The 25256-nt window shown below is 30.9% G+C and overlaps 2 protein-coding genes across 4 annotated transcripts; both read right to left on the reverse strand.

Moving 5' to 3' along the window:
* Positions 1–273: 273 nt before the first annotated feature.
* On the reverse strand, positions 274–1212 carry LOC143175241 (uncharacterized). The gene is made up of 4 exons (XM_076373411.1): positions 1058–1212; positions 749–1009; positions 406–691; positions 274–306 (listed from the first exon to the last, which is right to left on the reverse strand). The coding sequence occupies exons 1-4, from the start codon at positions 1210–1212 to the stop codon at positions 274–276; spliced, it is 735 nt and encodes a 244-aa protein (XP_076229526.1).
* Positions 1213–4273: 3061 nt separating this feature from the next.
* CCHa1 (neuropeptide CCHamide 1) lies at positions 4274–24360 on the reverse strand. 3 transcript variants are annotated; one of them, XM_031978349.2, is made up of 6 exons: positions 24185–24343; positions 22032–22133; positions 7375–7410; positions 5502–5751; positions 4636–4816; positions 4351–4564 (listed from the first exon to the last, which is right to left on the reverse strand). In XM_031978349.2, the coding sequence occupies exons 2-6, from the start codon at positions 22117–22119 to the stop codon at positions 4547–4549; spliced, it is 573 nt and encodes a 190-aa protein (XP_031834209.2). In that variant the 5' UTR covers positions 22120–22133; positions 24185–24343; the 3' UTR covers positions 4351–4546. The 3 variants fall into 3 exon arrangements, with proteins under 3 accessions (XP_031834208.2, XP_031834207.2, XP_031834209.2); XM_031978348.2 differs by having other exon boundaries at positions 4274–4816; positions 24210–24360; XM_031978347.2 differs by having other exon boundaries at positions 4339–4816.
* Positions 24361–25256: the final 896 nt, after the last annotated feature.

Genomic DNA, 25256 nt, shown 5'->3' on the forward strand with positions numbered 1-25256 from the left:
TTGTACTTTGCAACTGTGGCATGTATTTATTGCTTCTTTCTGTAATGAATTATAGTTATTTATACATATACATATATATATCTAATTTACATTATGTGTAAGCATAGAATGAACTGAATAAAGTGTTATTCCTTAACAACATCGTTTAAAAGATTCTGAAAATGTTTATTAGTTAATTATCTATGTAATTATGTTCACTTCCCCTATAATATTCCCTTAAAAATTATTTTTTGTGAGTGCTTGAGGTCTAATGAAATTGTTATATTTTTGAAATTAAAAATCTGCGCTTTTCACTGGAGGCGCCATCTGTGGCAAAACACTCAAAGTGATAGATGAATATTACCGATGTGGGAGTTTTCTTTTTTTTTTATTTGTTACGTTTTTTATTATATTATATATATATACGGCTTTTATGTCTGGTCCTTGTATAAATGGTTCGATTTTGTATGGTGGTGTCCATCCTTGCTGCCTGAGTTTCCTAATTAATCTGTCTCTGGTTTTCCTATAGGTTGGGCAATTCCAGAGTATGTGATTTAGATGTTGTTCTTTGTACCCACAGTGGCATTCTGTGGTCTTTGTTGTTCCTATTCTTCCTAGAGATGTGGCTAGATTGTAGTGGTTTGCCCGGTAGCGGCATACCCATGAGGTGATGAATCGAGGAAGTGTCTTGTTATAAAACCAGGGCTTTTTGCTATTTTCATAAAATTCGTTAAATTATTTTGTGCCTTTGATTGTAGCTTCCTTTAACCAGTTCTGTTCGGTGTTATGCCACATGCTTTCTTTCAGCAACTGTGTAATGTCTGCATACGGGATGGGGATGTCCAGATTGTGGATTTTATTGGCTGCTTCTTTTGCTGCCTCATCTGCACTTTCGTTTCCGGGTATGTTGTGATGTGAGGGCATCCACACAAATTTTATTTTATTTCCTGTAAATGTATTTTGTTCGAAGGCTTCTAAACTATTTTTGGCCCTTATGATTTGATGGCTGGTGTTGCTGGTGAACATTTTCCTGTTTAATACTTGTGCTGTGCTTAGGGAGTTTGTACAGATGAAGTACCTTTTGCTATGGTCTTGGTTGGCTAGATCGATTGCCATTCTTATGGCTGTTGTTTCCGCTGTATATATTGAAGCTAAGGGGTTGATGCTGGCTATTTCTTTGTAGCCTAATTCTGGGCATATACATGCTATACCTGTAGATGGGGAGTCCTTCATTTTGGAACCATCTGTATAGATTACTGTGTGTTCAGAGTATTGTTCTTCCATAAGGCTATAGAGTATTTCCCTTACATCTGGGGCAATGTGTGTGTCGGTGTGTCATTGATTTGAATGTGCTGTAGGTATGGTGATATCTTTTCCCAACACTATTGAACCATTTTGTTTCTGTTTGCTCTCCTGTCTGCTGTGCTGTGATGTTCTTCTTGTTCTATGGCTAGGTTCTCTAGTCTTTTTGCTATTGGGTTAGATCTGTTGGTGTAGGCCCTCAGGATGTACTTGAACCCTAGGTATCTGGTTCTGTCCTCTATGGTTGGTATTTTGGCCTCTGCCAGAGTTACATTATTGGGTGTGGAGGTTCTCAAGCCTAAGGCTAGTTTCGTCGCTTTAACCTGTATTCTCTCTAAGAGAAGTTTGAGTTTTTTATTTTGGGCAAGGTAATACCACCAGCAGTTGTATTCGATCCTTGATCTTATTAGGGCCTGGTATATGGTGAGTAGTGTTTGGGGGCTGCCTCCCCACCAAGTTCCTCTGAGATATCTTATGATGTTTATTATTTTTTGGTATGTGACGTTAAGGTTTTGTATGTGGTTTTCAAATGTTAGTTTTTGATCTATGGTTATACCTAGGATTATCTTAAAATTTTTTAAATTGAAATTTTGTTTGTCTTGAAACCATGTTTCAGTCAAGACTATCACTTCGTAGTCTGAATTCATTTTTTGTAGGATTTTTTGTTTGTTCTTGGTACTTCTGCAGTTCTATAGTAGTATTTTGAGGTTGTCCATGTTGTTTACTTGCTTGCTGATCCTTTGTACTGTTTGGGGGTTTCTGTTATATTCTTTGTTTGTAGGTTCTGTATCTGCCTACCTGTTTTTGCTCTTTGTTATTCTGCATTGATGCTGTGACTCCTGTTAAGGAGTTTCATTATTAGGTTGTATCGGTTGATTTTTTTATTGTCTTATATGTTTGTTTGTTTGTTTTCTTTGTCTTCATCTGCAGTGTGTTGTTTCCTGTTTATTGTTGTTATTTTTCCTTTTTGGGGGTCTGGGGTGTTGTGGGTGTGGTGTGTGTTTTTTCTTCTTTTTGTCAAATTTTGTTAGCCCTCATTTCTGGGAGGGCTGGAAAATTGTGTTCCATTCATCTGAATGTATTATTTTGGTTGATTGTTTTATTTGGAAGTTGTTGTAGTTGGAGCTTGTTTCCTAGGCTTTCTTTGGCTTCAAAGAAAGATTTTCCTTCATATGCCACGATCTCATTGATTTCCATGTTCTGCTTATATTTTTCGCATTCTCTGGAGAATGTTCTATGTGCTCTTTTACAGTGTAGGCAGCTTGTATCTCCTGCCTTGGAGCAGTTGTGTGTCTTGGTTTTTGGTTCATAGCATTGCTCACATAGTCCTGGGCTTCTGCAGAACTTGGTTGAGTGACCATATCTGAAATAGTTAGTACAAACCCGCACTGGGGGAACGTAAACACCTACCGGTACATTCAGGAGACCGTATAACCTGATGTGGTTCGGGAGTATATTTTCCTTGAATGTTACGAGTATAGTTTCACTGGGTACCTACTCCCAGCTTCCTGTGTTTTCATTGGAGGATTGTTTCCTATTTTGCCTTACTGCTTTCTTGATTTTCAATGGTGTTGCTGTTTCGTTAATTAGTTCATCTATTGAGATTTCGTTGGGTATTCCCCTTATTACACCTATCTTTTCTATCTTGTATTTTGGTATATAAGATTCAATGTTTGCGTGTTGAGGGTGGTTATATATATAATATATATAGTCGTTAATCGTTAATCGTGACGAACGTTAATGTATAACATATTTAATGTAAGATAGAATATGTGTACTAAGGTTCACCGCACTATGTGCTATGCTACAAAGTCATTCACTGGAACCATAAGAACCACAAAAGCAGTTTGCATTACTGCGAACAGTGATTCTTCGCAGCTAAAATAGCTGCACATTATTGCCCACAGTCAACATGTTACAGTATGCCGAGTAACTTCATTTATTCTTTCTAACCAGGGACTTCTTCCCTAATTTTTCTTATTTGACAATCTAGGATTTTTTTCTCGATTCACTCTTTTCTCTCTCAGTGCGATAGTTTTTCAGCGTCTCCATATATACATAGTTTAAGGTAAAAATAAGACTCTTTTAAGTTAGTCTTAAACTCAAGACAAAAAACATCAAAGAATCGCCGTGGGAAATTTCTTCTTTAATTACAGTATAACATAATCTGCCGTTGTGGGCGTACCATATAATGCATAAAGTGACAAAAATTATCTGTTTCTGTAAATCTGCGTTTTTGACTAGTAGCGAGATCCGTGGCAAAACGCTGAACGTGGTAGACAAATGTTACCGATGTGGGTGTTCAATCAGATTGACTGTGGCGCCATCCATGGTAAAATGTTCGAATTGTTAGACAACAAAGTTAAATATGTCACAGGAGATGGAGATACCTTATCTTCACGAACACAAGGTTCCTACAATATTTATCGAGTTTAAACGGTTACGCGATGCAATCTTTTCGCTGGCAAGTATTCACTCTAATAGTAATTACAGTATAGTAAGTATAATATTGCAACATAACACGGTCATATTTTAGGATTAAATAACATTTCTCATGTTCACATACTTGGAAGTTAATTTATTGATTGAACTGTTGATGAACTTGTATATGTTTAAACTATTCTACTGAGGTTATTTATAGTGTCTACACTTACGTATTAATCACGATGTTAAATTATACGAGAACTAACTTAATGATAAATGAATATGGCTGTACCTGCAATTCATTAATCACCAGAAACATTAACATAGAACAATTAATTAATGTAAATGTGTAATAACACAATGATGTTCTTTATTTCGTCGTACAACTTTGTTCTATCATTACTAATAAATGTTCATTTGAAACTACATTATTTTCACATTTATTTATAACATAGTTAGTTGGTTGTGTACAAACAAGTCTCTAAGAAATAATGTAAAGAAGTAATTACGAATTAAAATCAGTTATATATATATCCAACGATAAAATTTACAAACACAAAGGTATAACGTTAATGTTTGTCTTATTGTACAAGAAATTTGCATACGAAAAATTAACAATGACGTTGAAAAACGTTATAAGTATCTATGTAGGTATATGCATAAGGTTAAATTTTTGTAACGGGGAAGAGGATGCAAGTATTGATAAGACAGTCACTTAACTTTATTCGAGGAAAAGAATCACTATTTAGGTGGTTTAAATAATATTCTTTTTAGTCGAGTCACGATACATTTATGACAATTTCTATTTTACATTGTATTTCACAGTAATGTCGGAACCCTCTCATTCCAAATTATCACTCTGAAAATAACAATAATAAATGAAATCCTTGATACATGCGGAACTCAATAATTAATGCTTCGTAAATTCACCAGAAATTTGATCAGTTCTACGTTGTGTGGTTTCCTCTCTTGCTGATGATCTCCATTATTCGAAATTAATAGAATTTCCGGTATTTCCTTTCGATCTTCGTTGATGCTTCCCAGTATGTCCTCCATACCATTAATATTTCTCTTCTTCCCTTCGTCACCATCCTCGTTATTATTTTCATCTCTGCAAATAATTACAAGCTAATTTGGTATGTATTGGCATAGAATCAAGTGAAAGACTTTTTAATACGTTCTTGATGACATTAATCTGCACAATGTTTTCCTTACACATATTCTGCGAACAACTTTACAAACTTTGTGAGATATTCGCAAAGAAAACTATCAGTATTATATGATCGAATTCTAATTGTACTTTTTCACATTCAGTCATGTTTATGTAAATAAATTGAAGCCATGAATTCCGAAACAGTATAAGTCAGCCAATCAGCATTTCGAGAAAATCAATCTTCCTTTTCATCGTTGTTCATTCATTCATTTTCTATTTTATGTATATATTTTTAACACTAAAACTACCGAGCAATTAGATTCTTCCATGATGTTTTAAAAAAATGAAAAACATGTATTCCTCGAAATTTCAAGCGCCTCCTGCTGATGTATTCACACAAATACACAGATCTGCTTTATAATTTTCCACAAGAGCATCTTCACAGTTTTGATCAGAATGAAATGGTAATTTCCGGATGGGTCATTTTTATTGATCTGGTAGTTTTAGTGTTGATATTATTAAATAGGTTTGAATAAACTGAAAACGGTTATACCAATAATTCATATGGGTAACGTTAGAATGTGGACTTATGCTGTTTTGGAATTCACGACTTCAATTGAGCATGAATAATTGTTATATTTACCTGACAGGTGTATCACTGTTCACGTGTGCGTTCAGTCCTTCGTTCTCCCAATGTTGCGGAAAGTTTGACTTTATTTTGAATGGTCGGTCCCATCTTCCACGGTATTTCGTAGACATCAAAGGGCGAGCAATCAAACGGGATAGCACCCATTGTTCCTTTGCCAGTGAAGGGACATCCTGTTGTAAATCGTCCATCGTTTTAGTCGAAACGAAATAAGCATTGTTATGTCCTCCGCTACGTTTGCCATGACCTAGAAAATAGTTAACATCGTAAACGTACGTATTATCTAATTCTTTATTTTATTATTATTAGACAAAAAGCTTTGATAACTCGAAAATTTCAGTTTTGCAATTATATAAAAGATCTCGATAGAAATACATTATGGATCTACGTATGTATTATAAAAAAGAACAATATTTACAATTTATTCGATACATTTATGAATAAATTCGATTTTATAATAACGACATTTTGTGTATTAATTATTATTTCTGCTAATTGAGAATAGTAATATTAGCGTGATATTGTTTTATATATATAGAACATTATTATATTGTAATATGTAGTAAAATTGAGGAAAAATAGATTTAATAAGATAATAGGTTCAAATAGATTTATAAGATAGTGTATTTTCATCAATATTTGCATATTTAATTATATCATTTTCTTACCATTTGGAATGTAAATGATAAAGAAACACGCTCACAAAAGAATCATATTAAAAAAAATGTTAGGGTGATCAGTTTTCAATATTTTTGAAACTGAAGGAATCATTAATTTGTTAACATGATTTCCCACTAAATTAAATCCCATATCTAAAAACTTATAATATTACCAGTTTTGGAGAACAGCATTAATCATACAAATTTTCCAAAATTATTCTCATTTTATAGAATTAATATTTCTGTAAAATTCTTCATTTTCAATCTTTTCGTTTCCTAAAGTGTAATATTCGCTTTATCTTCTTGATTGTGAGTAACAAAACCTTTGAATATTTTGTGTACATTCTTTAACAATTATTGCTTAAGAATGAAACATTTCGTTGCGTATTTCGTTCTGAATAACATAAATTTATGTCACAAGAAAACGTTGAAGCCCTTTGTGGTATCGTTAGTAAAACGATCTGTGCCATTATTAGATGCGCAAGTATCGGAGATATATTTACAGACATGCATACAGAGAAAAACGTACTGCGCTGTTTTATATAATAAGGTTTTACTGTATTCAATTTCAGAAAGTAGAATACACAGAATTGTATTTTTAATATAATATCTGGTAAAAGCGCTTTTATATGAAATTGATGTGAAGAACGGTTAATCCACAAAGCATATAAATTTCAATTGACATTTTTGTCGTTGTTTTGAGAAGAAAAGTATTTATCATCGAATGAAAACGAAAAACTTATTTGCGCCTATGAAAATTTTTATAATATCGGATGAATAAAGGGTATAAAGTTTTGCGAAAAAAGAAAACAAAATAAATTATGCGAAGATATCACTGTCTTCTGAAATTAATTTTTAATACAGATTTGAGAATTGTATGCAACAGATGTCATGGTCATAATTCATTTCCAAAGTAGGTGCTGTACTTTGCATGATCAATCTTATATCGCACCAGACAGCATGATTTATATTGTGTTAAGCTATAAATGATTTCAACATGTGACGGAGGAAATATATTTTTCCAGGAAGTAATATGTAATTAATTGTAAACGAGTTAATAAATGAATGGAAATTACGACTGTTAATTATAATTTTCTTGGAAGGGCATAAAGCTGATAAACAACGTCAGTTATTTGCGATCTGATACAATACGCAAACTGTTATCTGCAATAACATTATTATTATTATTGTTCAAATAAATAAAAGCTTACCTCCCCAACATGAGTGGCCATAGCTCAAGCAAGACCCTGTAACAAATGGTATTCATAATGATAAACAGCTTTATCATAACAAAAATTTTTTAATTTCATTAACTTCCAATTTACATCATTACATTTTATTCATAAAAGTATTGAAAATAGGGGAAAATGACAAATTTAATCAAATCGAATGAAATTGCATTTCATTTCCACTTTAACCTCTTGATTTATTTTGAATCAAACGTTCCTGCTTAATTCTGTCGCAACTCTGTGAACACGATTATTTTCAAGAAAATTGAAATATTACAGTTTCAATTAAATTTATTTATGAAAATTAGAAAATTATATTAGTTACGATACAGCATGTTTGTAAAAGAATTTGTAAACTCCGTTTTCGCACTGAGAGCACGTGCCAGCGAGACTCGTCATTTCAGTTCAAGGGGTTAATAAATGTGTTTATAAAAACAAACTAGCATTTCTATGTTCTCGTTGTTTCTTTACATTTGTTCATTTAAATGTAAATTGGTATGTTACACTCAATATGCAGTTACACGTTCCAATGTAGTTAAGTTAATTCCAGATATCACTTTGAAGGAACGGAATGCATTCTTAAAATGAAACCTTTGACGCTTAAATGTACAGGGTGATTCACCTAATTTGACGAGACCTTTGCAGCCAACAATTCCGAATGAGCTTCCGCCGTACTTAATCTGCTGAAGTGCAGGTTACAGAAAACTCTAATGTGGGCGAGTCTCATTAGGATTCTTAAAATGGTGTCTAAAATAATCAGAACGCGGCCACTTTCATGGTGAATCGGCTTAATTAAAACTTCAACAGCGTGCCTAAGTACCTCGCGTGTATAAAGAGGCAAAGGATACGTGAGCTTCATTGAAACCTGGCGGATAAGTACCGCATACCAACGTATTCCGGTTTCAAATAGAATTTTTCATATAACAAAAGGTTAAATTTACACGTTCCTCAATATTAACTTACAATCGGACAAAGTGTAAACAACCGGCTGGATCTACTAACGTTGCTACAGGAAAATATTTTTATAAAAATTCTAATAATGGATTTAATATGAACGACGAGGATTTTATTGAAATACTAAAGATAACAAAATCGCGTTCTTTTTGGAACGAATTTACAGAAAAATTTGCTGCTCGGATTAATCATTTCCTATACATTTCGAAATGATACATTGTAAATTTGTTATTGACCTTTAAGTATTTAAAGTAAGCAGTAAGTTATCGATTAGTGTTAAATATTCTCGTTTATAGCAACGAATAAAGAAATTTATTGTATTTCTTCGTTTTTAGTTATTGAAATACCTCTATATAGCAATAGTATTAATTATAACAGTTAACAGGTTTTTTAACATTTTTCTGTAAACACACAACAGAACTCTACCAAACTCTGTGAATTATACAAACTATACAAACTATATGAGCAATCATAAAAAAAAACTAATAAAATCAATCTAAATGCAGGTTAAAAGCTTTGTTCTGCTTCAGGAACTGGTATATACGAGAGAATCAAAAAGAAAAATAATAATATTAATTGCATAACGAAACATTCACTAGTTTCAAACTTCACGATATTTTATATAGGAGTCTGTAAGACTGCATGTCCATACTTAAAGATTAAAATGACGAATTTACATATATACTAAATTAGTTTGTTCTGCATAGAACATTATCAAGTATTGCATTACCCTTAACTATTGTATTACTTATTCCCAAAATAATTAGTTGTACTATAGTAAATTATAATATAATTAACAATTAATATTTATAACTCTGTGTTCTTACTACTTTTTAAAAATGAACAACAATTATTTATTTTGCAATTAACGTATGTTAGGTAACACAATCCTTTGTAGGAAAACCAATTTTCTATTTCCAGAGTGTGTCTGAAGAACACATTTCATATGGAATGTGGAACACAATTCGTATTTAGTTTGCATATTTATGGGTTTACTAATTATACTTTTGCTGTTGAGAGTTACTAAACACGCGCAACGTATTCGGCAATGCTTCCTGTAGATTTTTGAGTGTTCTAATAATACGCGTGACACGCATTTTTCATTGCAATAACAGTTTTAGAATCTGGACGATACTCCAGAGGATGCACATAGAATTTTTATCGTATACAGAAGAACACTACACCCACGACTATTCTATATGTTAAGTAGCTACTGCGTATAGACATATTTAATTCAGTTTAAGTATATGTTTAGAAAGTTATGATAAACCACATGATCCTGCACTGTTTTTTTATGAAATTTTCACTATTACACAGAAGCATGGAAATTTTTAAATATAAACTTGGCCCTCGATTTACACTGCACAATTTACACTGTGTCAAATGGTACGATTTCAGTTTAACACGGTTGATGAAGAGCGGAAGAACTTCAAATAACAAATGCAAAAATTACATTAATTTTTCGTTTTATGAATTTTTATTTGTATATATATATGCAATTTTTGATTGTACAAAAAAAATTAAATGATGTGGATTTGTTAAAGTTATCACATGTGTATTCCTTTTTAATATGAATTGTGTTCTTATGTACAATCTACCGTATAAATCGAGGGTTAGCTGTATAATTTTCCTGAATTTCGTTGAAATTTCTGATTTTATTACTGTTTTGATTAGATTGTAATAGTGAGATTATGATTAAATACTTTTTAATTTCGTCATCGTTTAGTAATAGCATTGGAGAAATATATCTGAAACTGTAATTACGAAGCTGACGATTAAATGGGTAATTTATATGCAAAGTTTATTATATTCCCTTGCGATTGGTATCAGTTTGTAAATTGGTTGTTTGGTTTCAATGAAGTAGTTACGTAAGTAAACCAACGTAACTTTATAGAATAGTATAGGTGCATTATGTATTAGTTAGCGATGAATCCATATGAATCTCGATCAACTGGAATAATCCAAAGTTCAATTTTACACGATTTTACTAAAATGTATTATCTTTGTACAATATATTGTTAATTATTAAAGTATTTAGATATTTTTAATAGTTTTAAATCGATTAGTTCTTAATTTTAATAATATTTGAATAATATATATGATAAATGTATGATAATAAAAGAATACTCTACGGACACGTCCCATACTCTCGTAAGGAATGAAACTCTGTTTCTGTAGCAATTTTCAACGCAAACGTTGGTCATGAAATTTTAAAGTTTCACCAGCTTCGACTCATGCATGTTGATATTTATCGATAGTACGTTCTATTTTGTAAACTGTTTTCGTAGGAAAAAGTAGGCAGTGGAAATTGGATTCTGTCTTTCGTTGAAAAAATAATTTCAGACGATAAATATTTATAAGAAACTAAGATTAAATTCTTTTCAATTAGTTAGCTTGTTTCTGTGAAATTTAAGTAACTTTAAAGGAAACAGTACTATTGGTTTAAGACAAACAAAATAATTTTTTCGATCTTGATTTGAGGAAGGATAAAAATTTTCTTTAAAATAATTTCTATCAAATCTAAATAAATAATCTAAATAACCTAAATAATCTAAATATTCTAAATAAGAATATCAACAAAAAATATTTGAAATATGATTCACTCATTTTTATTCAATTTTTATATGAAAAACATCATTCAACGAATTGCATATCACCTCCGATGCGAGAGAATAATTATTAAATAGACAAAATGAACTTTATAATCAAGTTATTAAGAATCGGATTACACCCACATTCGATCATTAATTGGAAATAAGTGAAGCAACTATTTACACCCACGTGATTGAATATCAAATGTAACACTACAGCGGATGCAGTTGAGAAAGCATCCGTTTCCTTATGCAGTTCTATTGATCAGCTGACAAAGCCAACAATTGATTTTCTGATCCTTGTGTTCTCGACAGACTACTGTAGAAAATTTGTTCTCTACTATCTCTGCGTCTTTGCAGAGACGCGCGCCGGGAATCCATACGAAAACTTTTTATCCTGTCATCGATGCACACTGGACTTGTTGCGCGAGGAAATGCTTGAAAGCAGCCAATATTAACATATATAAAATACATCGTTGCAAAGCGTGAACTCAAAATCTGGAAACGACAGGAGCCGTTTACATGAGACATTTGATTCCGTTGAACTTCATTTTCATTCAATTACACGCTTGTATTGCAATCGTTTATTTCTGTTAATATTTGAAGACAGGCATTTGATACTGACATTTTACTTGGACAGTATTAACTCCTTGAAATTTACCCTTTAAGATAAACTACTTTATCGTTAATAATTTATTAAGAAAAGACAAAATTTAGTGTTTAAAAAAGTGATAACGGAAAAGTAATATTTAATTTATATTTAAAAAACATTAACATGACGATTGTGGGTCAAGGGGTTAAGGATTATTGAGGTGCGAAATTTTATTGGAAACTACTATACTATATTAAAAATTGATTAACACGGGTACTAAAATAAAAACAGTTCAAGAAGAAATAAATTTCTTTAGTTATTTCGTTCATTCATTTTATATTTTATATATATTTATATATTTTCTTCAAAACTAAAGGAATTACGTAAACATATTAGCAAACAATATAAAATAAAATACTAGCAAAATTTGGATAAACATGGACATATTTTTATTAGCATAAATTAATATAGTAATTTTTTCTTCAAAACTAAAGGAATTACGTAAACATATTAGCAAACGATATAAAATACAATACTAGCAAAATTTGGATAAACATGGACATATTTTTATTAGCACAAATTAATATAGTAATTCATTGCTCATTCAGATTTCTGTCTAACAGGCGTGATCCATTGCTTGCCGAATCATTCTAGCCTGCATCAATTCCGTTCTATCCCCTATCACTTATACTGTTTTGCCACCCAACCCTCGCTGTCACCAACTCGTTTCCCCATTCAAAACTTCATCTGCTTTCTTAATTCTCCCTCCTATCGTTTCTTTCTCTTGCTTATTTATGTTCGCGTAACTTTTTGTGCCCGTCTGTTTCTGCAATCATCAAACCGGAAGTCGGACAGCGGAAGTGTTTGCTGTAGAAACACGATGCTCGATTGACCGGTCATTCTTCAAATTAATTAAACGCGGGATACTCGACTTTTTCCTTTTCGAAATACAAACTTCGCCGTTTTGCACGGGTCAGCTGTCCACGTAGCGAAATACAGTCAGCAATGAAAGTATTTGAATATCATGGTAAGAAATAAATGGTAAAAAAGATGTTACACCATATATTGCTATTTATTAAAACAAGTTACATTCATGGTATAAAATTTTTAAAATATTTAGTAATATGCAAACAGATTATGGAACATTTTTTTATCAGTTATTTATAGCAACCACTTGTATGAGTTATTAAGGAGTCGTGACTGAATTTAAAGACTTCTGTTACAGGTTAGAAAGCCTCGAGCGGTGCATTAAGTTTTAAATCGATTTCTTGTTCTTCGATTCCTTCAGACCTGATTTTTATACAGAATTATGTTCACTCATCTAAGAACAACAGACCGGTCTTCATCAGTAACGATATTATTTCTGATAACATCAAAAGGGTATATACTGTTGTCTGTCACAGTTTTAACGCCTTGTCAGATATTAAAGTAGTAAGTGATTAGTGTATATGTTACAATAAATGTGATTAATTCGGTGATTATGTATAATTGCTGGTTATTATATATAATCACCACTAAGTTTGGTAAATGTGATAAATTCTGGAATATTTATCAAATTAACCGGCGAGTTTATATAATTCTCAACTCCTAATGCCGAATATGATAAATATCTTGACCGATTGAGCTAGTAGAATACAGAGCGCAGTTTTTTGAGTAGCTACTAGTCAGAAGGATAGTTTTTCGTTGGATATTATGACACAAGAGGCTGCGAGTAAAAATATTTTATACTTTACAATTAAAAATTTAATAAATGGCTATTTTTAGTCACATGGATGTAAACTGAACGAAATTTGAATAAGGAACTGACACGTCTTGTCAAATGAAAAACCTAAGTAGAGAAAATAATTTTATTATTAGAACTCATACAAAACAGTTACATATAAAAAATAAACTATACCCATATTCTAAAGAAAAAAACATTTTTCTAAATAACGTTTATTGCTATCACTACAAATTATTAAATATTTTAAGTTTACTTATTTAGACATATTAGACTGTTATGACATTTGGAATTATAAAGATTGCCAGACTTTTATCTGAAAAACAGATAGTGTATCCGACATCGACAAAGACCGCCAATAACGAACAGTAACGAACTTTTATCACATTCGCCATTACGAGTTGGGAATTATATAAACTCGCCGGTTAATTTGATAAATATTCCAGAATTTATCACATTTACCAAACTTAGTGGTGATTATATATAATAACCGGCAATTGTACAAAATCACCGGATTATAATGTTTTATAATAACGTATCAGATTCTCGATGAAAATTTTAAAAGGATTTTAACAAGGGTTTGTTAAAATGAAATTAAAATCAATCTTATGAATTTATATTAAACACTATTTTTCTATCATCAGTAATAAATACTTTGGAGAAAACATAGACATAGTATATGTCTAGAATTTTTCTGCTTTTCCTATAAGTCATTAATGGTAAAGAAATCGTATCGATCATAGTTGAGAAATAAATGATAAAGCAAGTGGTTAAAGAATTCGTTTTTGATACCTATTAATTAAAGTTTGTAAAAAACTTCCATTTGTCGTTATGGAACATTTATAGTGCCTAACAAGGGAAGCTATCGAGTCGGAAATTCAAACAATTATAAAACTTTGAGTCTAAGTAGAGTAAGTCAAATCTAATGCGTTGCAATGTTTTTTGGAGGAGTTGAACCAAATAAGATTTTTCAATTTTACAGACATGAAAGAACAATATTTTTTGTTTAAACTTTCTTTTGAGATCTCTTAACGTTCTCAAGATAATCCACGGAAAAGAAAAATTTGTATTTTTTTCAAGGGGTGGTTTCACTCTTTCAAAGTGAAATTCGTCACGAAAAAAAATTGCAATGTATTGGGCTTGACTTATTCTACTTACACAAAGTTTCATAACTTTTAGAATTTCCGGATTCGATAATTTCCCTTGTAAGTGTGCATACCGTTCGAATATTTTTGTTGCTGACCGTAATCCCCGTCGGTGATATAAATCGATGTGATAACGGTAGCTCAGTTTGCAAGGATTAGCAACAGGTTACCAGGACCGAGCGGGTGTAACGTGTGAACTTGCTAATCTTATATTCTCTAAACAGGGACTCCGAATCTACAATTAAAATTTCCGGCGATCCAATGGAAAAGCGGGATCAGTAAATCGCGGATGATCCCATTAACGAAGTTTGTGGAACTTCGTTATTATTGTTCAGGCTAGTCCTTTCTAAGCCAACTTATTATATACGCGTTTTACCTTCTAATATAGGTTCCTTGGCACAGTCTATCAATCGCGGACTATAGCGGTTGGAAAATTGCGTTTACCCGTCGGCTCATGAAACTGTATTACTTGTGTAATTAATATAGAACAGGCGAGAAAGTTCTTTCAGCAAAAGTTCCCTTTTCCCCAAGATTAACACTAGAACTACCGAGGATGTAATATAATTGATATGTAATCCCTCTAAGACTGATAAGAATAGATTATTTACACTTTCTGTATATATTGATTATATATTGATTATAGTATTTAAGTGAAACTATTTATTTTCAAAATTATTTCGAATATTCAATACTGTTAAGATATTAACACTAAAATTACCAAGTAGTTGAATTGATTTTTTGAAATTCCTCTATAGAAACTTCAAGAGTGCATCTATTGAGACTTTAATTGATTCGCAATTCAGCTTGCGTGTTGTTAAATCAATTTCTTTAATAATTGCTCGGAGACACATTTGTTATCTGTTTAATAATTGGTAAATGAAGAAATCAGGAATGGGTCATTTTGTCCTGTCTGATAGTTTTAGTGTTAATAATTGCGAAAACCAGTCGTTCTGACTGGTACGATAGTTTTAGGGTTAAACATAATCTATACTGGGGATTAATAATTCTTGGATTAATAATCCTTTTGGATTATCTATGCAAGAAGGTAATAATCTCTTTTAAATTGTGTTTAGTTATGATAATAGGGGAGAAGGAGTAATGTATAAATTTCAAATACCTTAGTATAAATTTTAAAAGTTCCAATTTTTAAATTTATTTAATATCATTTGTTGCTTCGAAATGTTTCGTACAGGAATCAAATCAATTAGAAATCATTTAATTCATTCATTCACTATTTGAAAATTCTAAATGTGTATAATTAAATTGACATTATTCATTTCAGAATTAACTTTTACATGATTTTTCTTGCACAAAGAATTCTGATTATATTTTTGTAAATATGAAGACTGTTAATGGTAGGCTTTGAAAAATATTTTCTTGTCTTGTTCGAGTACACTCTCCATAATTCTTTGTGGAAAAAATGGAATTCCTTTTAATCTGGAAATACAGGATACAATGGCAACATTTTGCTTTTTCCGTTTCTATATATTTAATGCAACTTTAACAAAGTAGGATCTGTAGGCAGAAATATTTGCATCAGCTAATAAGATAATCTAATAAGAGTAGTTCCGTACAACTTTAATTATTCAATGTTATAAAAAAAATACAACGTAATAACCTTAAAAAAACTGTATAAGCTTCGTGGTATTTCAATAACGAATCGTTAAAACTAAATTACAGTTCACATTTTATATATTTTTGTATTGCACCCACAATTAACCCTTCCATCCAAAATGGTACATATAGGTACCACGAACATTTTAAATTGTTGGCAAACTAGAAAACGTCTTAAATATAAAGAAAAATTGTACCACACAGGGATTTTTGCTTATGCCTGACAGTTTAAATGTTCATTATTATAATTATTCGTGCTTATCTTATTTCTTTCTCTGAGAAGCTTCAATATCACTTGAAAGCAGCTGTTCATGACCCTATCTTTGATTCAGAGGAAAAAATACATATTCCGGGACGAAAAGGTAAACCCTTTGCATTACCTGAACAACTCTCACTCGTGATCAGAATTTCAGATTAATTTTTCAATTATAATTATAGCCCAGATTTTATCCGGCTGAATCGTAGGGTTTATTTTATTTCAATTTACTAAAAACTGTATAATATTCGAGTACACGTGACCCTCGATTTACACGAAAATCCGTTCCACGTGGATTCGTTTTACGCGAATGAAAATCGCGTAAATAGAATCCGCCGGTACGAGAGAAAACAAAATATTGGAAAGAGAAGCTGGTATAAGTTTTAGAAATATATATTTATTCAATATAGCCGAACAAAAGAAATTATGATGATTGACAAGAAAAAAAAGGAACACTTTATTCGGTGATACTAACTTTCAGATCGCCAGTAAAAACTACCGCGTAAATAGTGTTCTAATTTACCGCGTAAATCGAGGGTTAGGTGTATTTTGAAATTCTAGAATAGACTTTTATCCCTTTGAATGGAAATGATATGACTCGTTTGTACGTGGTCTCCATGTGAAGCTTCACTTTGTAAATTATTTTATAAATCTGCCGTATCGCGATCAAAATAATTTGTTCAGTTTCACAAATAAATCTCGTCAAACCAGTAACTTTTCAGTTTTATTTATAACAGTTATATCAACAAAGTTGTAGCAATATTGCAGAAACAGTTGAGTCCAATAATACGTATGGCAAGGCGTTAAAAAACTTCGGAAGGGAAGTAACAAAAATTTCATGGAAACACTTTTTCCATGTATTTTATCTTTCTCTAAACATCCATTGTTCGAAAATTAACAATAAGCTGTTTTTAGAGTTAACAATAAAGTACAAGAAAGACATTAAATACTGTACGAATTGAATGCAATAGAATAATTAAAACACAATTTGATTTCAAATCTTTATATATATATATATATATATAAAGAATATATATATATATATTCTATCACACACCGTATGGAAGACGTTTTGCAAATAAATTGCAACGTAAAACAAACATTGAAGAATATCTTTTAACAATGTTAACCATACTGAATAAAACAGTAAACAATTTTTTCAGGGAGATGTTATAAACAGGAAATGAAACGCAGTATTTCCGATTGATAGCCGTTGGTTGATTTTTTCAATCAAATAATCGAAGCGCGAGCAAAATATCTTGTCTCTATAAACAAATATGTATTTGAACTCCCATGTACAGCTGAAAAAGTTTTTCCTGAGCTCGTTGCTCTGCAATGGCAATTTTAAATTGTATTTCGTAAATCAAGATGTTATTTACTTCTTTGAAATATAAATTAATATATAATATAACTTAAATATTCATTAACACTGACAGCTCTTTATCCATATATATATTCCTACCTTAACAGTCAAATAATTGGTTACAAAACAAAGGAAAAAAAGATGTGAAAAGAGACGAAATTTGAAAAACTAATTAATTGGACAATATCAGAATTGATACAAAGTTAAATGGGCAAAAGAGAATGCAGAATTTTAAATCAAATTTTAAATCAAACTTTGAAACGAATTTTGAAATAAATTTTAAATCAAATTTTAAAATCTGCTATTTGACTAGTCATGGCACGTGTAGTGTTAAAGTAAATAACAAATTCATTTCTTTTTCTCATGAATTATTAACGATAAATTAGCTTTATCAAGCACAGTTGTGAAATAAATCATATGTGCTAAGGGTTAATAAAGCAGAAAATAAAAAGTCAAGATTTTTCAAATCGATCACACTACTGTCCTTACACCTCGTACTTTCAACAAAATTCGTTTCATTCGATACGTCACCCAGGAAATTCATCACCCCCTGCCGGTAATATGGACCATTAAAGGACCGTTGAGAATCTTATTTCAAATTTAATCGACGCACGAGCGAAAGTGTTAACGCGTCTATATTATACCATGAATCGCGATCGCGAGTTTTATTGAATTCTGCGGAACTTTGGCGATCTATAACACGCTTGATGAGTTCATGCCCTGGGGTAAGGTTCGGGTCAGGTGATGGACTCTTAATGCGTATAATTACTTCCTGCGTGGGGATATGACAGGATTAATCGATGGATTTTTTCTCACATTTATATACACTACGATATAATGTTGGGCGTCGCGACTTACTTTTCTGCGTGTAATTTTGCGTGTCATAAATAAAGTCATCATCCATTGTAACTGTTTTTCATACAATTCCCGGTGATTTTGAAGCTTCTGTGAAATCAAGCCAACGTTTTAATAAGGCCTCTTGGTATTGACGATATTAATATTAAAGAACTTTTAATTATTTTCCTGTTATAGATATTCCATGAAGGAAACAGTCGAGTTCTTTAGCACAGAGAGAACCGATGCTTCGGGTGACCGTAATGAAAAAATTATTGAAAAATCAAAACACCTTAAAATGGTTTAAGGCAATTAAAGGTGAAGAATGAAATAAAGAATGGTTAATATGAACGTTATATTTGTGACTGAATAAAGGCTAAATGATTTTTGGTATTTAATTTGTGCTTAAGCAATTATGGAATATCTAAAAGAGAAATTAGAAAAATTGTTTAATCTAGGATTGCATATTTTAAAATCATATACAAATTTATGTTTAAAAATATTTCGTAATATCTTCTTGAATTTGTATGCATGTGAAATTGAATTTAAAATTAAATAATTGATTATAAATTCATTATTATGTTTAACTTTTTAATATGAACGGTGGAATAAAATTTCAATTGTCTTTCCTTTTGATAAAATTAAGTTGTAGTGAAAATATAATTTTATACCAATACAACTCATTCTCTGTCGCAGTACATTGTAAAAGTCTTCATTACAAAACTAATTAAAGTCTCACAATTAACGAAGCTAGGAAACCAGATTATCCATTATAATTACATCCATATTGGCATTGGGTTATTTTGCACAGTTTTTAAATTTTTTGCATTTTTAATTTTTTGGAAAGTTTGCATTTTGTTTTCGAACTGATTAGAGATATATAGACCATTCATAAGTAAATCGTATTATTGAAAGTACATTTGAATAAAATTTTTAATAAAATTTTAATAAAAAGAGATTAAGTGAATTATCTAATTCATATAAATTGTACTTATTTATTTTGAATAAACTAGTTATACTTATAAATTACGCATAATGCCTTTGGATTAAAAGAAATTTAACTTCTTACATTTGTTTAAATTTATCTACAAAGAAAAATAATTTAAACAAAAATTAATTAAAATATTTATAAGGTTGGTAATACAAATTTCATATAATCGAATAATTTGTATACAAATCACGTTCGCTAACGAAGTTTATTCTATCTTTATCGTTAGAAAAATGGAAACAGTATTTACGTAGTTGCTATGTCAACTTGATTTGAGTGTGATCCATTACGCAAGATTAATGTGTTTTTTATGTGCTCCGGTACAATTGACTTTAATCTCATTGATGCGAAGAAAATTTCCCACTTTCACTAACGCAATAGCCGTACGATGCGTCCATTACAAATTATAAACACTGTTCTCTCATCCCCATTTGAGAGATTGGTCGAAGAATAGTAGAATAGTAAACTGTAGATTACTGTATTAAACCTGCATTGAGAAACGATCAGCCTAATGGAAAATAGTGCATTACGTCTAAAAGGGTTGAAATCTAGCAACAACAGTTTATACAGTAAAAGAACATTTTTCACACTACGAAGAAAGTGATGAGTTGATCGTTTGCAATGATTAAAGACGAACAAAACTTCTTTTACGACATCAATTTTTCATCCTTAGTAATGAGATTCTACAGAGTAATCTACTAAACAAAGTGTAATGAATTTTTCAAAAAAGATTTCTATGATGACAATGGTTCCGCATAAGAAACACATTTACTTTGATACTTTTATTTTAAAACACTTTATAACACATTAATTTATCAACTGAATAAACGCAATATTATTGTAACGTAAAACCACGAGAACAAGGAAAGAAAAATATAATCAATGTTTTAAAAATAATCCTTTTTATTTTGCAATTGTAAAAGATAACACATGTCGAGTTGTTTTTATGACTTTAAAGATTTCTGACCTTTGGATTTTATATAGGTTTGAAATAACATATCGCAGGAATCCTCGAGTAAGATTTTCTGAAATAAATCTTTGCAATAAGTCGCTAGTGATTTATGAAACTACTGTATGTATGTAAGATTAAATATAAATAATGTACATGGAAGTTAAGATAGATGTTTGTATTATTTCTTAAGTTAGAAAGATTAATTTAATGTTTGATTTCTGTTATCATAGCACTATGTACAGAAAACACCCTTCAACATTCTTTACAAGATCTCTTTGAGCAGAGAATTACATTAAAAGATAGATGAGGAAAGTTATGGCTATTTAAGTAACATGGTTTCACCTTTTAAGTAAAGGATGATACGTACTTCGTGGTGTAATTAAACAGAATCAATTTTTAAGTAATAATAAATAAGAAAATGTCAAGGAAAAAAGATGTATATGAATTTTCATTTCGACTGTCATATTTTCTTCATACAATACCTGAATTAATTATTTTTCTGTGGAACAGTGTTAAAATGAAGATGAACTTAACAAAATCTGACACTTTGTTTTAATCATTAAAAATGATAAAGTCTCGAGTGTGTAAAATTTATTGAAAATTTCTAAGACAAAGAAATATTGGGTGATAAATACATATTTTGAATATTTGTTCGAATTTATAATAATATATATTAAAGTAAATTTAATATATTATTGTGTATCATTTTTTTTACTGCTGATTACTTCTAAGTATGTAAATGACAATAAATAGTAAGGATATTATGATATAATTTATTTTTAAAAATAGCGTAAGATTAATGCTAGTAAAATTTTAAAAATTAAAATTTAAAACGTTTATACTTTAATAATAGTGGAAGACACATTATTGAGTTACACTAAAAACGCGCATAATTTTTAATGAATGTTTTGGTTCCGTTTATAAATAAAATTTCACGCGAAGAAAGATATTCTTCAATGTTTTTCTTCTATTTTTTCATGCAATATGTTTCTTTCGAGTTTTTTCATGGATATCTGCTTCGCCCTGCATACATTATTTCAGAAGGAGCAGTGAAATGAATTCATCTAATTTAATGGATACATTTATCAAACTTGCTTATGTTTTACCATGATTCATGGTGATTAAATCTACAGAAAGTTTAACATATCTTTGCTAATGAACAAGTATAATCTGGTAAGAAGAAAATTTTGCAACAGCAGTTAATATATTTTCACGATTTACATTATATAAATATCAGTTAATTACATTAGTGCACTGAATGTAATAAGACTGTACGTGGATGTAATGAAATATTCATGCCCTGTTTATAAGTAACAAAAAATACATTATTAGGTCATTCGATAAGTAATGCGGTTTTATATATTTCTTTCACTTTTAAAAATAAAAATGAGCAAAACTGTTTTTAATCTAAAACATATTCCCCTTCATTATATATAAATTGTCTATCTAGACATTATAATTATTTTTAAAAAGTTTTGTTTATCTTTATTTTTAAAAACAAAAATATAAAAAACCGCATTTATGGGACGACCTAATACAATGTTTTGTGGAATAACTTGCTAGGCTAATTATTCATTAATGTTACTGAATTAATAAAGTTAAATTCGATAGAATCAAAATTTCAACTTACCGGCTGCATTACCCGCAAAGCAGAAAATAATCATAAAAGTCCAAGTGCGTATAAAAATCGTCACTGAGTTTTCGGAGGCGACCGCCATGTGACCGGTTTACTCTGAATCAGAAAAAGACTATTAATACAAGAAGTTAATGAAAAAAATATATTTAGTATAAAAGTATGAATATTGTAACAGTTTCGTGTACGTTTCGTGGAAAAATTATCTATCATGTTCCCTTATTGTTGAGAACATTATTGTATAATTTCTTTATCTCTGCAATTAATTCACAAGAAAATTAACACAGAATTATATACAATTTATTAAATAATATAATAGATATACGTTTTATTAAAAATAATTGCTTAAGTTATAAAAACATTACCAAGTTAAAAACAAATATAAATATGTTTCAAATAAATATTAGCGTTATTTCTAACAAAATAGATACATCTAGAATTGAGATTAATTGTAGCTAGTAAATTTGATTAAGTGTAGGAAGTTGCATATTTCTTTTAATATCAGTAAAATCATTATATTTATGGAAAACGTTTGAAAACAAAATTGGTCGAAGTAAAAAGGAAAGAAGCAGAACAGAATTCTCAAATATTATTATCTTTTAGCTACAGATAGTAGTGCCAAGGAACATAAGGCAAACAATGTATTTCGCGAAACTATAATTTTCAGTTAAACTGATTAATACTAAGTTTCCTAAACGCGTCAATTTAACGCTTATTGCATTTTATAAACATTATCCGGTAAATGTTCATGTCAACTTTGATTGATGCAATTATACAATTATGTATCTTAATTGGCTATTTTTAAATCTCAAATTTCCAAGATCGAAATGAACGAACTTCACTTTTTCTACGAACAACAGAACAAACTGTACAATAAATATTCGTAAACCTTTGTGTTAAACGTAATAGAGGTACTGAAGCATACAACCGTTTCGTTATTTTCAAAAAATGTAATTAACCCTCACTAAAAAGCACAGTGCGATCGGAGGAAACATCTTTAACAGATAATTCCCAGTGAAGTTGAGGTAAGAACTTCGCGGATTTAAATGTCCTAGTTGGTCAATACTTCATAGTGACGTATTATTATCCTCTATCTAATTTCTTCATTTTATTAGACGTTTCAATAAAAAGTGTTAAAAATTGTTAATTTTGTGATGAATACACTTGTACGAATACACTGTGCAATTGCATTTGTCAATAATTGGCATTTAAATGTTGAATGCTTAAATTTGTCAAATAATTTGGAAGGAAAATAAGGGAATGTGAAACATTCATGTAAAAATCTTAGAAGCATTGTAGTAACTGAGAAATAATCATAGAAATATAAACACAAATAAAAATATTAAAAGCTAAAAATGAATTCATGTATTCCACATATTGGGTTATCCCATAAATAATACGGTTTTTTACATTTCTTTAATTTTTGAAAATAAACAAAATAAATAAATAAATAAATATATATATATATATTTAAATTACTTTACACAAAGTTTGGTCTGTCTCTATTTTTAAAAATAAAAGAAACATAAAAAACCGAATTATTTATGGGATGACCCAATAATTGTATTTCTCAGATTTTACATCAGTTTCTGTATTTTTAAGTACAGTTAATAAAAAGAAATGAAATAAGCTCACAACCGTGTAACATACTTATTAAAACAATACTAAAAACCTGTTTTCAAATTAACATCAAACTTAAAACAATTAAGGAACTTCATTAAAAGCGAAACCACAAAGAAACGAATAAGAAGCAAGGATTATACATAATATACACACAACTCTACGCATTCAACGCTCAAGACGACACAACTTTTCAAACCAGTTCCAAAGATTTCATTAAAAAATGAAACACGCTTATCTCCTTAAAACTCCACACTGCCGTCAACTTTTTACTTCCTAACGCCTCGACGGAGTTATTTCTTACAATGAAACTTCGGATCTTTATGCAAATTCAAATTTTCATTAACATACTTAGAAAAATATAGAATTACGGCATAGGACGATTTTTTAACGAATATTACAGAAACCACTGTGCTTCGGATATTTTACATATTTGTTCACATAAGTTGCGATCATTGTGCGCGAATTTAGTCACTTCCAAATCTCCCATAGACGCATAAAGATCCGCGATTCGATTGCAATGGGATCACCTTCGACGTGAAAATCAAATCAAACCGGAAGACAGCCGGGTGGTCGCGAGCGGGTTTCGCCGGTGGTCGCACAAGTTCACGAAAAAATCGAAAATCCACGCTCGGGCTGCGAGAGATCCCGATCGAAGGGCTCGGCAAGCAAACTCGAAGCCAGCGGGCCGCGCGACGAAGGCTTTTATAGATGTGATCCGGTACATGGTGGAGCATGGTGGTGCACCGGGGGTGGGGCTGCTGTTTCTCGCGCCTTTCGAACGCGCACCTGCGTCGGCGGATGTGTCCTTTCCTTCGGGATCAGAGGGCAGGTCGTTCTCTACGTTTTTACAGAACTATTGGTCCAGAATTTGCACATGAGTTTTCTTTTCTTGCGATTCAAAATGAAAAAGTTCAAAGTCGAAGTTGCACTGCTTAATCAGGAAATTAAGACCAGCGCTGATGTCATCTTTGAGAAGATGAAATGAATTGCAGCAGTGGATTAGCAATCTGATGCTTGTCTGCTTGCTTCCTTATATTAATTATTTATAGATCGAGCTAAATTCCTTTGCAATTCTGAACTTTGGTGTAATCTTTGAGAGGATCAGAAATGGATCATCGAACTGACTGTTGTTTGGTTGTTTCCTTATATTAATTTTTTATAAATCAGGATTAACTTCTTTGGTTAACCCTTAACATTGATGTCATCTGTGAGAAGATGAAATAAATTGAGCAACGGATCAGCAATCTGATCCTTACCTGGTCGTTTCCTTCTATTTATTTTTTATAACTCAGACTTAATTCGGGAAAATAAATAAGAAAAATATCCTTATCACGATACTTGAACGCCAGAATTTTGTATTGGCTAGATCGAACGATTTTCTTGCACTCTTTGAAGAGAAGGGTAATGTGCAATATACAGTGCAAAATGGAATCGATGCTTCTGTTAAAAGAATACGTAAATGAAGAGGCTTCTTATGGCAAAACAGTTTTTCTTTTTATAGAAAATTATTGCAATGATTCCCAAATGGCCTATCGATGGCCCACATAGTATTTAACCCGATTAATTAAACTACATCAAAGTGTGTTTTGCATATTTTGT

Source organism: Nomia melanderi, chromosome 1, assembly GCF_051020985.1.
Source record: "Nomia melanderi isolate GNS246 chromosome 1, iyNomMela1, whole genome shotgun sequence".
NCBI lineage: Eukaryota > Metazoa > Arthropoda > Insecta > Hymenoptera > Halictidae > Nomia > Nomia melanderi.